A 15930-nucleotide genomic window follows, 5' to 3' on the forward strand; every position below is an offset into this window, starting at 1 on the left:
CCTCTGTGCCCCTTGCCCTCCCACCCTCTACCCCTCTTGTAAAACTATGTTGTACTCATTTGACTGCATTGTTTTCCTTTCCATCTCCAGTTTCCAGTTGAATGGGGTGGTGCTGGTGGAGCAAGGGGCAGGTTTGGGATACCAACAAAGCCAAGCTGCATGGGGCGGGCAACAAGGACGGTGAGGTTCAGCACTGGATATTCTTCCTTTGTTTCTCTTTCCCAGCCTCTTCCTCTCCCCATACTGCTCTTACATACTGTGTTTGTCACCAGATGCACATTGGGGTCATTCCGGCAGGATACTACCAAACGGTATTAACATTTCCGCCGCTGCCACAAGTGGTGGAAATGCCGGTAGTCCCATAGGTCCCCCTAGGGGGAATCGCTGGTATTTCAGGCACCATTAAGAAATACTGGCTATTTAATGCCGGTGAGGGCCTGATTCACCTCCAGCTCTTGCCTGAAAGTAAGGTATGTACCCCCCACCCACCGGCAAACTTTTGTAGGTCTGGATAGTGTACTGTAAACGTTATTACCAGCACTGTCTTTCCGCACCAGCAAACATATAATAAGGCCCATTTTGTCTTTTCAATGCAGGATTCAATTGGACAGAGTGATGGAGCAAGGGGTTGGCTTGGGGAACTTAGAAGCATTGTGGGAAAAGCCACTGATAACAATGAAGACTAGCACTGGGTTTTCTCTTCTTTCTCTCTCTCTCTCGTTCTGTCTCTCTAAGCATCTGTTCTTTCTTCCCCCTGTCTCTAGCCCTCCTCCCTTGGCCCATTGGACACTACCTTGCGCTCTGGGACCAATGGAGTCATGGAGTGAGTACAATAGAACAAACCCTGTAATCTACATTAGCCTATCATTAGTACCCTCGAGGCACAAGCCAGGTTACTGCCACAGGATAAATCTATGCCATTAGAGATGGCTTTATGTATATATCAGCAAAAGTAAAAATCTTTAAATAAGTACTATTAAAGTCAAATGAGCAAACTGCCTTCCTCATCAGAAGCATCAGCATCATCGTAGCATTTTGGGTCGTGCAAAAGGGTGGCAGAATCAAATGTTTTGGCACAAGGCATTGCATAATCCTAATGAAAGTGAATCTATGCACACTGTTAGTGGACTGCTGAGTCATCTTGCCAGTTACAATATGTCTTTGGCCTTGCTGAACGCATGCTCTGATTGGATACTGGGTGGCAAGCAACTTAGAATGCCCACGTGGGCATGGACAAGTACACGCCATACGCCTTTTCGTCTGTCAATATAGCAGAGGTTCACCTAATGAGCCCATGTCACATTTGTCTTGGAGGTATGCCTCGACCTTGTCTGAAACACTTGGACTGCTTCATGAACTTCTGCTAGATTCGGAATAGAGTCTAATATTCGATGGTTGCCAGAGACACCACAGGCTGCGGCCACCAACACAGGTAACAACATTATCCCAAGCGTCTCCACCACTACGTTCCTGCTGCACCGAACCAGAATTCTCTTCTGCATCCAGAGCCTCCTCAATGATGGCCTGCAGGGTGCTTTTCCAAGGTCCACAGCAGCCCGGTGATCATTAAAAAAGGCTGATACCTGGCGACTAAATCATGGATTCAGGAATGTATCCGGAAGGCAGTGAAAATCTATATGTATAAAAGTAAAACATTGAGGGTTTGTAGCTTGGCAAAGCGTTGGCGTATGGGAGGTGAAGGCATATGAGAGGCGACAGGCAAAGGTGTATGGGAGGCGAAGGCGAGGCGTATGGGAGGCGAATGGACCTTAGAGGCGGCCTGAGAGGCAAAGGTGATTGCAGGTAGCATTCCAGAAGTTTCCAAATTGTTGCTATGTGAAGAGATGCAACAGGCATTTCTGTTACTCTTATGAATAGTGCTAAAGTGCTATTAGAGTCTCAGTCCAACATTTACATAATGTGGAGTGTATTGTAGTAGTGCTCAGTGATTCAGTCTGTTGCATTTTTAGTAGTATTTTTTATTCAGCTCGTTCGTTATAGTTGTAGTGCTTTTTTAAACAGGTCTGGTGGATTAAAAAAAAGCCTAAAAAAATGGAATCACATTAGACAAGCTCATACGAAAGCAAAGAAATCAAAATGAGTGTGAGCCAGTGAGACAACTGAACAGCATTAGACCTGACTTAAAAAAGACAGAAACAGCCAGTAAGTACATCAAGGGCGGCAGAAACCACAGAGCAGCATGGGACCCGACTTCAAAAGAAGAGGGAAAGAGCCAGAACGTCAGAGAACAGCAGAGACCACAGAGCAGCATGAGACCCGACTTCAAAAGAAGAGGGAAAGAGTCAGAACATCAAGGGCAGCAGAAACCACAGAGCAGCATGAGACCTGACTTCAAAAAGAAGAGGGAAGGAGCCAAAACATCACGGGTGGCAGAGACCACAGAGCAGCATGAGACCCGACTTCAAAAAGAAGAGGGAAAGAGCCAGAATATCAAGGGCAGCAGAGACCACAGAGCAGCATGAGACCAGACTTCAAAAGAAGAGGGAAAGAGCCAGAACATCAAGGGCAGCAGAGACCACAGAGCAGCATGAGACCAGACTTCGAAAGAAGAGGGAAAGAGCCAGAACATCAAGGGCGGCAGAAACCACAGAGCAGCATGACACCTGACTTCAAAAAGAAGAGGGAAAGAGCCAAAACATCATGTGCAGCAGAAACCACAAAACAGCATGAGACCTGACTTCAAAAAGAAGAGGGAAGGAGCCAAAACATCAAGGGTGGCAGAGACCACAGAGCAGCATGAGACCCGACTTCAAAAAGAAGAGGGAAGGAGCCAGAACATCAAGGGCAGCAGAGACCACAGAGCAGCATGAGACCCGACTTCAAAAAGAAGAGGGAAAGAGCCAGGACATCATGTGCAGCAGAAACCACAGAGCAGCATGAGACCTGACTTCAAAAAGAAGAGGGAAGGAGCCAGAACATCAAGGGCAGCAGAGACCATACAGCAGCATGAGACCAGACTTCAAAGGAAGAGTGAAAGAGCCAGAACATCAAGGGCAGCAGAGACCACAGAGCAGCATGAGACCGACGTCAAAAAGAAGAGGGAAGGAGCCAGAACATCATGGGTGGCAGAGGCAACAGAGCAGCCAGGGACGTCATTTGGGCATCGCCAGGGGTTGCAACTGCGACCCCTGGGGGCCACAGTTGCAACCCCTGGTTACTACCTTGCAACCCCAACTTAAAAGAAAAAAGTAAAAAAATAATTTAGCAAATAAAAACAAAACGGGTGTTCCTGGTGTAGTGGGATCTGCCACGGCGAGGGGCCACCACCACACCAGGTCTGGTGGGTCCCCAGCCCCATCTTCACCCATCAGGGTGAAGGAGAGGCCAGGGAGGCACTCAGTAGGGGTTGGAACTGATCATGACATGTGGCACAAGTCTCATGCCACGTTCATCTCCAACCCCTTCTCCCTCAGCTTCCTTGCAGCTCACATACAGGAACCAGGAAACTCTTGCAGCTTCCTGGTTCCTGTTTGTGAGAGCGCAGAGGAGCCGAGGGACTTGGGAGGACGGCCCAAAACTGCAAGAAAAAGGTAAGAATGCTTTTTTTGTAATATGATGTGTGTTTTGCATGTGTGAACTGAAGTGCATGTCAGATGTATGTATGTGAATGGTGGATGAATGTGAAGTGATGTGATGTGTGTTTTTGAATGTTCTGGGTGGGTGGGTGTTTGCCTGTGTAGAGAATGCAATGAGTGGATGTAAGAGGAGGTGTGAGGGACTGGTGGGGGAATGAGAAGTGATGTGATGTGTGCTTTTAAATGTTCTGGGTGGGTGGGTGTGTGCCTGTGTGCCTGTGTTGAGAATATATTGGGTGGATGTAAGAGAAGATGTGAGTGACGGGTGGATGTGTGGGTGAATGAGAAGTGATGCGATGTGTGGTTTTGAGTGTTTTGGATGGGTGGGTGTGTGCCTTTGTAGAGAATCCAATGAGTGGATGTAAGAGAAAGTGTGAGTGACTGGTGGGTAAATGAGAAGTGATGTGATGTGTGTTTTTGAATGTTCTGGGTAGGTGAGTGTGTGGTTGTGTGCCTGTGTAGAGAATGCAATGAGTGGATGTAAGAGAAAATGTAAGTGACTGGTGGGTGAATTAGTAGTGATGTGATGCGTGTTGTGAATCTTCTGGGAGGCGGGTGGGTGTGTGCCTTTGTAGGGAATGCAATGAGTGGATGTAAGAGAAGGTGTGAGTGACTGGTGGGTGAATGATAAGTGATGTGATGTGTGTTTTTGATAGTTCTAGGTGGGTGGGTGTGTGCCTTTCGTGGATAATGCAATGAGTAGATGTAAGAGAACTTGTGAGTGACTGGTGGGTGAATGAGAAGTGATGTGATGTGATATGATGTGGGTTTTTTAATGTTCTGGGTGGATGGGTGTGTGCCCGTGTAGAGGATGCCATAAGTGGATGCAACAGAAGGTGTGAGTGACTGGTGCATTTTTGAATGTTGTGGATGTGCGCCTGCATAGAAAATGCAATGGGTGGATGGGTGTGTGCCTGTGTAGAGAATGCAATGAGTCGATGTAAGAGAATGTTCGTGTGAGTGACTGGTGGGTGATTGAGTATGAATGTGATGGTGTGTTTTTTAAGGTTCTGGGTGGGTGTGTGGGTGAATGAGAAGTGATGCGATGTGTGGTTTTGAGTGTTTTGGATGGGTGGGTGTGTGCCTTTGTAGAGAATCCAATGAGTGGATGTAAGAGAAAGTGTGAGTGACTGGTGGGTAAATGAGAAGTGATGTGATGTGTGTTTTTGAATGTTCTGGGTAGGTGAGTGTGTGGTTGTGTGCCTGTGTAGAGAATGCAATGAGTGGATGTAAGAGAAAATGTAAGTGACTGGTGGGTGAATTAGTAGTGATGTGATGCGTGTTGTGAATCTTCTGGGAGGCGGGTGGGTGTGTGCCTTTGTAGGGAATGCAATGAGTGGATGTAAGAGAAGGTGTGAGTGACTGGTGGGTGAATGATAAGTGATGTGATGTGTGTTTTTGATAGTTCTAGGTGGGTGGGTGTGTGCCTTTCGTAGATAATGCAATGAGTAGATGTAAGAGAACTTGTGAGTGACTGGTGGGTGAATGAGAAGTGATGTGATGTGATATGATGTGTGTTTTTTAATGTTCTGGGTGGATGGGTGTGTGCCTGTGTAGAGGATGCCATAAGTGGATGCAACAGAAGGTGTGAGTGACTGGTGCATTTTTGAATGTTGTGGATGTGTGCCTGCATAGAAAATGCAATGGGTGGATGGGTGTGTGCCTGTGTAGAGAATGCAATGAGTCGATGTAAGAGAATGTTCGTGTGAGTGACTGGTGGGTGATTGAGTATGAATGTGATGGTGTGTTTTTTAAGGTTCTGGGTGGGTGTGTGGGTGAATGAGAAGTGATGTGATGTGTGGTTTTGAGTGTTCTGGATGGGTGGGTGTGTGCCTTTGTAGAGATTCCAATGAGTGGATGTAAGAGAAGGTGTGAGTGACTGGTGGGTAAATGAGAAGTGATGTAATGTGCGTTTTTGAATGTTCTGGGTAGGTGAGTGTGTGGTTGTGTGCCTGTGTAGAGAATGCAATGAGTGGATGTAAGAGAAAGTGTGAGTGACTGGTGGGTGAATTAGTAGTGATGTGATGCGTGTTTTGAATCTTCTGGGAGACGGGTGGCTGTGTGCCTTTGTAGGGAATGCAATGCGTGGATGTAAGAGAAGGTGTGAGTGACTGGTGGGTGAATGATAAGTGATGTGATGTGTGTTTTTGATAGTTCTAGGTGGGTCGGTATGTGCCTTTCGTAGATAATGCAATGAGTAGATGCAAGAGGACTTGTGAGTGACTGGTGGGTGAATGAGAAGTGATGTGATATGATGTGTGTTTTTGATAGTTCTAGGTGGGTGTGGGTGTGCCTTTCATAGATAATGCAATGAGTAGATGAAAGAGAACTTGTGAGTGACTGGTGGGTGAATGGGTATGAATGTGATGGTGTGTTTTTCAAGGTTCTGGGTGGGTGTGTGGTTGAATGAGAAGTGATGTGATGTGTGGTTTTGAGTGTTCTGGATGGGTGGGTGTGTGCCTTTGTAGAGAATCCAATGAGTGGATGTAAGAGAAGGTTATGTTATGTTATGTTATGTTATGCTACTTTGCATTTATATAGTGCCTTATATACCATTGGTATGGTCTGAAGGCGCTGGTAGGTTGAACGCCCTTGGGAACTTAAGTTCAGGTCAGTAGAGAGAGTAGAAGGAGTCAAAAGGTGCTTGTGAGCACCAGGTATGTGTGCAGCTCATGCGGTATTCGTGTAATAGCTGCTTCATAGCGGTAGGTGTGATGGAGAGAGATCAGGTGTATGTGTTCACTCTGGTTGGATTTATCCAGACCGGATGTGGCTACGTTAGGCCTGAGGAGAACGCCTGGCTGGGGGGTGTGTAACCAGCAGTGTTTACTTAGAATGATGTGGAGTGAACGGCGGATGTTGGTATGAGAACAGTTATACCGAATGGTGTCATAGTATCCCTGTGTTCTATTTGAGTGGTGATGTAAAGGCGAGAGTAAGCGTGGTGGTGTGATATGATGAGTTGTATGCTCTTTCAAACGTTCTCTGCATTCCAAACCATACTACATACGTCACGCAAGTCTATGCGCTCCAGTCCGTTCCATGCACTCCTATCCGCTCCATGCACGCAGTCTGCTCGATACACTCTGGTCTGCTCCACGCACTCATGGATTCCAGCCCGCCCCACGTGCTCCAGTCTGCCCCGCGCGCTCCAGTCCGCCCCGCACATGCACCCTTGTCTGCTCTACACATGTACTCTTGTCTGCTCCACGCATGTACTCTAGACTGCCCCATGTAAGTACTCATGTCAGCCCCACGCATGCCCTCCTGTTTGCCCCACGCATGCATTGTCTGTCCCATGCTCTACTCATCCATTCTACACATCAGTATTGGACGCAATCAGTGCTCGTTCGTTCTACGTACTCGTCCTCTCTACGCAACACGTCCGCTCACTCTGGGCACTCGTTCGCTCCGGCACTCATCTGCTTTATGCCTCACACGTACTATGCATTCACCTGTTTTAGGCACTCATCCCCCTCTAGGCACTCATCCCCCTCTAGGCATTCATCCCCCTCTAGGCATTCATCCCCCCTAGGCATTCATTTCATTCATATTTGTTGATATAAAACATTGCTGTGGTGCTGTCTGTTAGGATCTGTACCGACACTGGGGTTCGAATGCTTGGAGGGCTTTGAACACTGCTAGAAGTTTTAGCACGTTGATGTGGTTCTGACCCGTTGAGTGAGACCAGACCCTGAGCTGTGTGGTGAAGGTAGTGCGCCCCCACCACCCTGCTAGTGAGGCATCTGTTGTGTTGTGACCACTGCTTGTACCTGAGGATCATAGAAGGGTTTCCCCTTGGTCAGATTCTCTCTCGTCCACCAGCGAAGATTTTGTACTAGTGTTGGCGAAACGACCACTAGATCGTCCCACTGACCGTTTGCCCGAGAACATTGTTTCGCCAACCATTTTGTAGCGCATTGCTTTGCGTACCCTTATATGGCGGCCAGCCTGATAGTGTGTTATTTGCAGTAACAAGTTCTTTACTCTCTCTCCTCTGAGGGAAAGACTAACCCTTCCTCTGTGTTTAGAATAGCTCCTAAGAACTGTTTGGAGGTGCTGGGCACCAGGCTTGATTTTTTTCTCGTTGATCGAGAAGCCCAATTGAAAGAGGAGGTTGATTGTTGTCTGAATGTTTTGTCTGCAAATCAAAGGTGTTTCCCCTGTTATGAGCCAGTCGTCCAAGTAAGGGTACACTGAGATTGCCTCCCTGCGCAGGTGCGCTCTCACCACCGCCAGTACCTTGGTGAATACCCTTGGCGCCGAGGCTATTCCGAAGGGCTGCACCTTGAATTGGTAGAGCTGGTTCGCTATCTTGAGTGACTGGTGGGTAAATGAGAAGTGATGTGATGTGTGTTTTTGAATGTTCTGGGTAGGTGGGTGTGTGGTTGTGTGCCTGTGTAGAGAATGCAATGAGTGGATGTAAGAGAAGGTGTGAGTGACTGGTGGGTGAATTAGTAATGATGCGATGTGGGTTTTGAATCTTCTGGGAGGGGGGTGGGTGTGTGCCTTTGTATAGAATGCATTGAGTTGATGGAAGAGAAGGTGTGAGTGACTGGTCGGTGAATGATAAGTGATGTGATGTGTGTTTAGTGACTGGTGGGTGAGTGAGAAGTGATGTAATGTGTGTTGTTGAATGTTGTGGGTGGGTGTGTGCCTGTATAGAAAACTGTCCAAATTGGCTCCAAAGTAAGCCAGTCTAGACCCATAAGAACACTTAGCTGTATTGATTCATCATAGATACTCAGTTAATAAAAAGTACCCACATTTTCCCAGAAAGTGTGCTGTGTAATGCACCATTTTAACCCATTATTCAAAACATTTACTCCCGGAGGGAGAGGAATCCCACAGCCCCCACCCCCATTCCTCTCAAACCCATTTTCTTCAGTTCGGGTTCCCTCGCTATGCTCAGTCGCAAGCACATACTTGTTGCAAATATTTATATGATCCAAAAAAACAACTCACCAGTGGTGGCTGTTATATTTGTGGACCAGGCACCGCCCCTTCTCTGTAAATTACGTTAAAGATTTAAACTTTGATTGAAAACAGATTTACTTCTGTCACTTGCAGTAGTGCATGCCCCTGCAGCGGCATAATCATCATGGAAATTGCGCCACATAGTGGTCTGGCCCACCCCGGGTGTGGCGTGCCCTGCGCTTTGTTAAGGAGCTTGGGAGGGGGGGGCCCACAGCATGGCTCGCAGGGGAGCTGTCAACTGTTGTGCTACGCCATTGGGCACCACTGGGTCTGACAAAGGGGTGGTGGGCAGTGCACGCCTTGAAGTCTACCAGTGAGTCCCCAGGCGAGAAGCAACTAGTGAGTGCTTGGATAAGGGGGTCTTGGGTATATTGAAAGAACCTTTCCCCCAGGTATTATTCTGCAGCAAAGATAACATTATCAGGTGCTCTCCCCCCTGTACATGCAGACCAGTTTAATAGGTTTCTTCTATCGTAGTGGTAGCTAACTCATAGATACATTTATAGCCAGGGAATTTTGTTGATACTAAATCCTGGTCAATGATTACATTTTCAAGCCTTGCTCGTGCAGCAGTTTTCTCCTGGTTAAACAGCAGTGCAGGCCTCCCCAAGTCAGTTCTTTTTTCGCTTGTTAACACAGCAATTTCACAGATAACAAGTACTTCTGTGTCCATTAATCTATAGATGTTTCATATACTATTTTTTAATACTTTATTTTCATTTTAAGTATATAGTAGTAACAAATATCAACAACCAAAAAAATAACATTTTCATAATAACACAACACAGCGAGCATCCTGTACATATTTACAATCCCCAACCACCCCGCCCCCCCACCCACCCAGCACCAGAGTTCACAGCCCACACAAAGTAACAATCAATACATGGTGAGGAATTATTTCCATATTTTTTCAAACAAGTGAAGCTTTCCGTTACATTGAAAGATAACTCTCTCCATCTCCGCTAATCCGTGCATTTCATCAATCCAATTTTCAATCATAACTGGATTAATTGTTTTCCAACTTAATCCTCTTACCAACCATTGCACCACGAAATATCAATTTTTTCTGACACATGGATAGTTCCTCCAAATGGACATCATTATTGAGTATCAGGGTCTGAAAATCAAAGGCTATTCTTTCATCTAGCACAACATCACAGATCCTACGGAATTCAAACCAAAAACCTTGCACTCTAGTGCAGGTCCACAGCATATGTCCAAAAGTGCCAGTGTCATGTACACAAGACCAGCAATCAGAGTTGTCCAACATGCCCCTTTTAAAAACATCAATAGGGTATTTTGGACTCCAGATGTTTCATATACTAGCTGTAGCCTGCGTTAGAGATTTCAGTTTCCCTGTTACAAGTACTGCATTATTTATGTTTTCCATATAGGCTCCAAATGTGTGATCGTTGACAAATCTCACCTCCCTCTGTTCCTCAGTTCTTATATCTGGCTGAAATGAGAGCAGAATATAATGTGGGAGGAACCCCTTCAGGACAATTACTCCCTAGGGTAGTAAAGAGATCTCTACCTTCGAGAACATCTGTAGATCAATGGACACAGAAGTACTCGTTATCTGTAACAAGCCAAAAAAGCACTGATCTGGGGGAGGCGTCCTCAATCTTTTTTAACAGGGTGAGTTGTGGGGAGGGAGGCTGCACTTCCCTCAAGGGTGGGACTCAATGCATCTACGATTTTCAGAGCTCTATGTGCGAGGGATGTTATTCAATGGCCCCTGAAGGCGAGCGTCCCCAAATAGCACGACCCTCCCCGCAATGAGAGGCAATAATGGACTCTCTCCAAATGGGAATAAGGCTAGGACCAAGTGCGGGTGAGCTTAATGGAAGTTTTATCTAAGTCAAATAGGGCATGCAAAGAACTCTGCAAACTCCGAGAGCGCTCTGTCTGACAATCGCAAAGACAGGCGTTTATATTTACAAAAAGTGTCATAAGAACCTACACACTATAGGGGCACATGTTCATGGGGAGTGGGTGGCGTCTGCGAACTATATGTGCAGCTGTGATACGTCGCATCGTGGTTGGTGGACAACGCCGGGTGCCAACGTGGGGTGGGCAGGTCACCTGGGCTCATCCGGGAGGTGCTGCCAGGCGTGGTCAGTGTCATTGATGGACGTCTTTCTTGGCTTTCTGCCCTAATGGCCATGCCCACCCCATTCATTCAATACTGCAATGTCAGTTGTCCTGCAAATCCTACACTAGGTTATTCTACAGGTCAATACAACACAGGAGGAATGCACATTGGGTGGAATACTTTGACGATACATCAATACATGTTTACTGTTTTCCTGTTGACTAGGTATCATGGGTCATGGGGTCGGTGTCTCAGGGCACGGGGTGAGCTGTCCGAGTTTTTAGGTCTCGTTAGAAGTAATGACAGATGCTTTTACACAATGTTAGCGCATATTAGGTGTCTTATTTTACAAGCCCCATTAATCTGGGGTGACCTGGTAGGCCGTGGGACCTATGAGGGGGCACCTCTGGTCTTTGGTTATGGCCAGGTTTTACTGCTAAATTGTAAATAATTCAGGTGGCTGGCCGTGGCCATGTGGGCTGCGGGGGAACATGAATGCTTGAAGCGGCTCCAGCCGAATTGGGGGAGGTGAGGTGCTGTAGCTCGGGCCTTTGCTTTCTCTGGCAGGCTTCAATGGAAAGGGAGGGGAAGTGACCTTGGATATGCCCACGATGATACTCTTCTTGTATGCTGCAAATTATATTGAAAACAAAGGGATTCATATAATGTATAATGCTTATTGATTTTCTAAAGGGTTACACGTCTACATCGTTTGCACCTTTACATAGTCATTTCAAATATGTTAACTATACCAACGTTTCTATTAATCACTATAGGGTGAGTATATGCAGAAAACAGCAGCTCTTGCATTACATGGTAATCACGATACGTGAGGTAGCATTAGGGTTGGTGGAGCACGCAGGAACAACAGACCAATATGGTTGACAGCAGTAATACATGTTAAACTCATACATTCACACTTGATTGCATTCTATGTATCTCTTTAAGCAGTTTACATGAGCTTACAATACTGTTGCGCTTGTGTTCCTTTGCACTCTAGCAGCATCAGGTTAATCATGGCATAAGGGCTTGGTATCGCTCTCTTTACATTACCCCTAGAGAAGCACATAGTAGGAGGCCAGGGGCACTGGGTGTTTGTACATAACTGAGGAGGTTTGGGTATCTTGACCATTTTGTCAAATAATAACACATTCTTCTATTCTTTCAGTGTTTGTAGATTTTGACAAGGGGGTCGTGCAGAAGGAATATCATTGTGATGCAATATATATATATATATATATATATATATATATATATATATATATATATATATATATATATATAAAGAAAAACAGTTTCTTGGTATAGGATTGAGGCTTTTGTTTCATCGGGTATGATTTACAGTTATTTTCCAAGCCAGCTCCGCTACCCGGGTCACCCTGAGGATAATGATGCACTGCGGAAGGTGAATGACAGTGTTTTCTCTAACTCTAGCTCATGTCCAACTGTCCGTGGGAACGGGCTTTCAGCGGATCTGCCAGGGAGCGGAGGCGACAGGGGTAGGCGAGGACTCTCTGAAGGTGGGGGCCGTACTGCAGCGCACTAGGAATCATGTCTTAAGATGGCGATCTGGTTTTCAAAATGGTTTCCAGGACCTAGCATAATACAGTACGTTTGGTCAATGTGTCAGCCAGTGGTCCACCCACCACCTGGGGCCTGGTGGCAGGGGGTCCCCTGACGAGTCATGGACATCACAAGGAGGGGACTGCAGGGGAGGGGGAGTCCCTTGGACCTGTCCTCCCATACACCTCCTGCCCCCAGGACTGGCCCGTAAATGAAGCTTCCACAAATCCTTTCCAAGGAGTTTGAGTGAGGAGGGTGGGTTATTCCATGTCTCTCTCACCTCTGAGACTCTGTGTCCAACGCTTATTTTCTTAAACACTGTTGCACCAGAGCAGGGTCCTGGTCGAGTTTGCCGCCCCTCTCAACCATTCACATCACATTTGAATGAGTTCAAAGTGAGCAGAGCCCAGTCACTGGCGTAGCTCAAAATGTAGGGGCCCCCCTGAGAGCCATGCTGAGGCCCCACCAAGATCCTTAACAAAGTACACGGCACGCCACACCCCAGGACGGCCTGGACCACCATGTGTGTGCAATATCCATAATGATTATGCTGCTGCAGGGGCATGCACTGCTCCAAGTGAATGAAGTAAATAAGTTTATTTTAGTAAAGAAGAAGGAAGAAGGGGGTGGTGCCTGGTCCCAAAATATACCAGCCACCAGTGGTTTGTTTGTTTGTTTGTTTGTTTATTTTATTTATATAGCGATCCAGACCCAGGAGTAAAAGGGTGCTTAAGGACAGGTTACAAAAGTACAATATATATAGAATTTGCAGTTATACATTTGTAGAAATTATATACAATATATACAGTCAAAGTAGTTAGAACCTGCGGTTAAACATTTGTGTGGCATGTACAGTATATACAGTTTGTAATGGGCTTAGTCTAACTTAGGATTGGTTTTATCCAGTAGCCAACCAATGACTAGTTTCCTGAACAATTGGAAGGATTCGATCGATTTGATGTTCGGACAAAGGGTATTCCAGAGTTGAGAGGCGAGGACCGTGAAGCTCGAGCCACCGGCTCTTTTAGAGGTGAATCTGGGCACTATGAGGCATAGAGTATTGGAGGATCTGGCAATTCGAGTGTCCGGCTTCAAAGTGAATTTGTTAGTGAGATAGGGAGGGGCTAGGTGGTTTAAGGCTTTGTAGGTGAGGCAAAGAGTTTTTAGGTCAATTTTTTGTTGTATGGAGAGCCATTTGCAATATATTCTGATGGCAGAGATGTGCTCTCGCCTCGGAATGATTAGTGCTGCTCGCAGCGCATTGTTTTGGAGAACCTGTAGTTTATTGATTATAGATTATTGGCACCTAGGTAAAGGCTATTGCAATAGTCTAGCTTAGATTGCATGAGAGCCTTGGCCAGCGTGAGGCAGCTGTTGGTGGATAGAAAAGGTCTGCAGGCCCTGATTAGTTTCCTGGTGTAGGCGGTGGTTGAAGCGGTCATGTTGACATGTTTAGAGAGATTGGTATTGGCGTCGAGATAAAAGCTGAGGGTTTTCACGTTTTTAACGACGGGAATGGTGTTACCATCGATGATGATGTTGGTGTAGAAACTCATTCTGTAAGTTATTTGGTGATCCGACAAGGAGGAGCTCAGTCTGAAGAGTGATGAAGAGTCAAGTTAGGTGTCACTCCTTGCAATATCTGTGATAGTAGGAAATAAGAGGATGATGGATTTGCATTTATGGAAGTCAATACGTTGCCCTGTTTGCCTACGTATTGTGCTGTACTATGGTCTTAGACATGAGGTACCTTCTATATTACGATATTTTTAGTGTGTCTAGATCATCACACTTCGGTTCCAAAGGATTACATGTTTTTCATTATTGAATCTGCATGTGAGGAAGTCTCACGCTGCGAGGTGTTAATTCTGCCACAGGCAGAAAGACTTTGGATATTCATAATGCAGTTCAGAATTGGACTACATACCCCATGACACTAAGGGTTTTTCATTCCTGGGACACGCTGATGCCCATAGGACCGCAACGCGAATGGCGTCGTCAGGTGCGACGCGATGATGTCACGATGCACGTTTTTTGCGTGGCGAGATGACGTCACTGCGTCGCGTAGGTTTTTTTGGTACACCAGCGAATATTGTGCGGGAGTACAGAACTAATGTAACCTAACGAGAACGCTTGAATAATGAGGAGGTGGATGATCTATTCTACTACCTAAGTAAGTGGGAGACTTGGGAGGGTTTAGAGTTTAATGTGACACCCTAGACAAGATCAGGGGTTCACTTGGTGATGTGTAGACTTGCATCTTCACAGGCTTTGGTCCATAGAAAGTAGTGAAGGCGTTTTTTGCCTCTACCAGAGGAATCCCCCTGGGAGGAAACTGTGAATAGTAGCATCTAGCTACCCACAAGTGAGTGTTTTAACTCTCTATACCACACTGAACTGTCACATATTCCTGGCAATTAAATAAAGTATTGTGACAGAGCGTTTTAACTCTGTTTTATAGGGTGGCCATTACTGTCCGAGGTCCATACTTGAGAGAATTCAGAAAAAAATAATTGGTTGAGATTTCCAGATTGGTAAGCATGAATATTGTATGCTTTTTAGACATTTAAAGAAAACACATGGGACGATATAGATGTCCCTGGGCATTAATATGTCTTAATTGTGCACTAGTTTAGAGAAGAGAAGAGGAAACGCAAGAATTCCCTGAAGAAATTGGGAATCTGCATAAGGAACCAGAAAAGGTCCAAGAGCTACTACTAGGAAAGAGAGGTATGTAATAAGCAACATACTTCAATACCCCTTTTGGGATAAGGGTTTGTTTATAAGTAAATAGAGATGTATACCTTATAATCGATTACTAATAGGGTGTCCTTTTTGATTAACAGGGTACTCTCCCCAACCTAAGAAGATTTTTAATACCGGCACAAGACATACTCCCCTGAAGGATGTCCTACATTGTTGTATATTAAGGACAGAAACTTGTACAAGTCGGGATTTTTGAAATATACTAACAGAAAATAAGCTAAAAGTAGTGAGGCATGGGAATCAGAGTGTTATTTGTATACACATTTGAGATCCTTGAAAAATTATTGTAACATACTCACTCATTGCGTTTTTACTTGTGTTGTTTTAAAATATTTTATGTGTTTTATGTATTATGATCATTTTTATGATTGTTTAATGAATTTGATTGATTGGTGATTAATAAAATGTTGTGATAATAAATGTCATTTGATGTGGGAAGAGCCTAAGGTTACACCGAATAGAATATAGGACTTTCTTTTTGTATATAGGAATTATAGGCTCACAGAGCAAGACGTCTGTTTGATCCCTACCTGTGGTTTAGAACCGTTTTGATAATAGAGAATATAAGGTGGGGGAAACACAAGATCCTTGTGGGACACCACAGGTAATGGGGATGGGGTCTGCTGCTGACGCAGATGAAAAAACCCTCATGGTTCTGTTGGCTAAGAAGGATTGTATCCACATGACAGCAGAGGAGGAGAAATGACAGCAGATGAGAGGTGATTGCAGAGTATTTTATGGTCAACCAGGTCGAAGGCTGCTGAGAGGTCTAGAAGGAGTAGGATGGCGGCTTTACCTTTGTCTTTGATGTCATCAATCTGACTTTTGAGGTCACAAGGGCAGTTTCTGTTCCATGTTGAGGTTGAAAGCCAGACTGACGCAATCCTAGCAATTGATTGGTCTCTAAGTACTCCTGAATTTGCAGGTAGGCAA

The 15930-nt window shown here is 45.5% G+C and overlaps 1 protein-coding gene across 1 annotated transcript in view; it reads left to right on the plus strand.

The window, feature by feature from the left end:
* The first annotated feature begins 3384 nt into the window (after positions 1–3384).
* LOC138487424 (phospholipase A2 inhibitor beta-like) overlaps positions 3385–15930 on the plus strand; it is a 107169-nt gene continuing 94623 nt past the window's right edge. Inside the window, exon 1 of the mRNA XM_069613975.1 lies at positions 3385–3551. Coding sequence (XP_069470076.1) covers positions 3385–3551 — 167 coding nt within the window. The remainder of the gene's footprint in view (positions 3552–15930) is intronic.

Source organism: Ambystoma mexicanum, chromosome 9 (assembly GCF_040938575.1).
Source record: "Ambystoma mexicanum isolate Mex_15411 chromosome 9, UKY_AmexF1_1, whole genome shotgun sequence".
NCBI classification, from domain to species: domain Eukaryota; kingdom Metazoa; phylum Chordata; class Amphibia; order Caudata; family Ambystomatidae; genus Ambystoma; species Ambystoma mexicanum.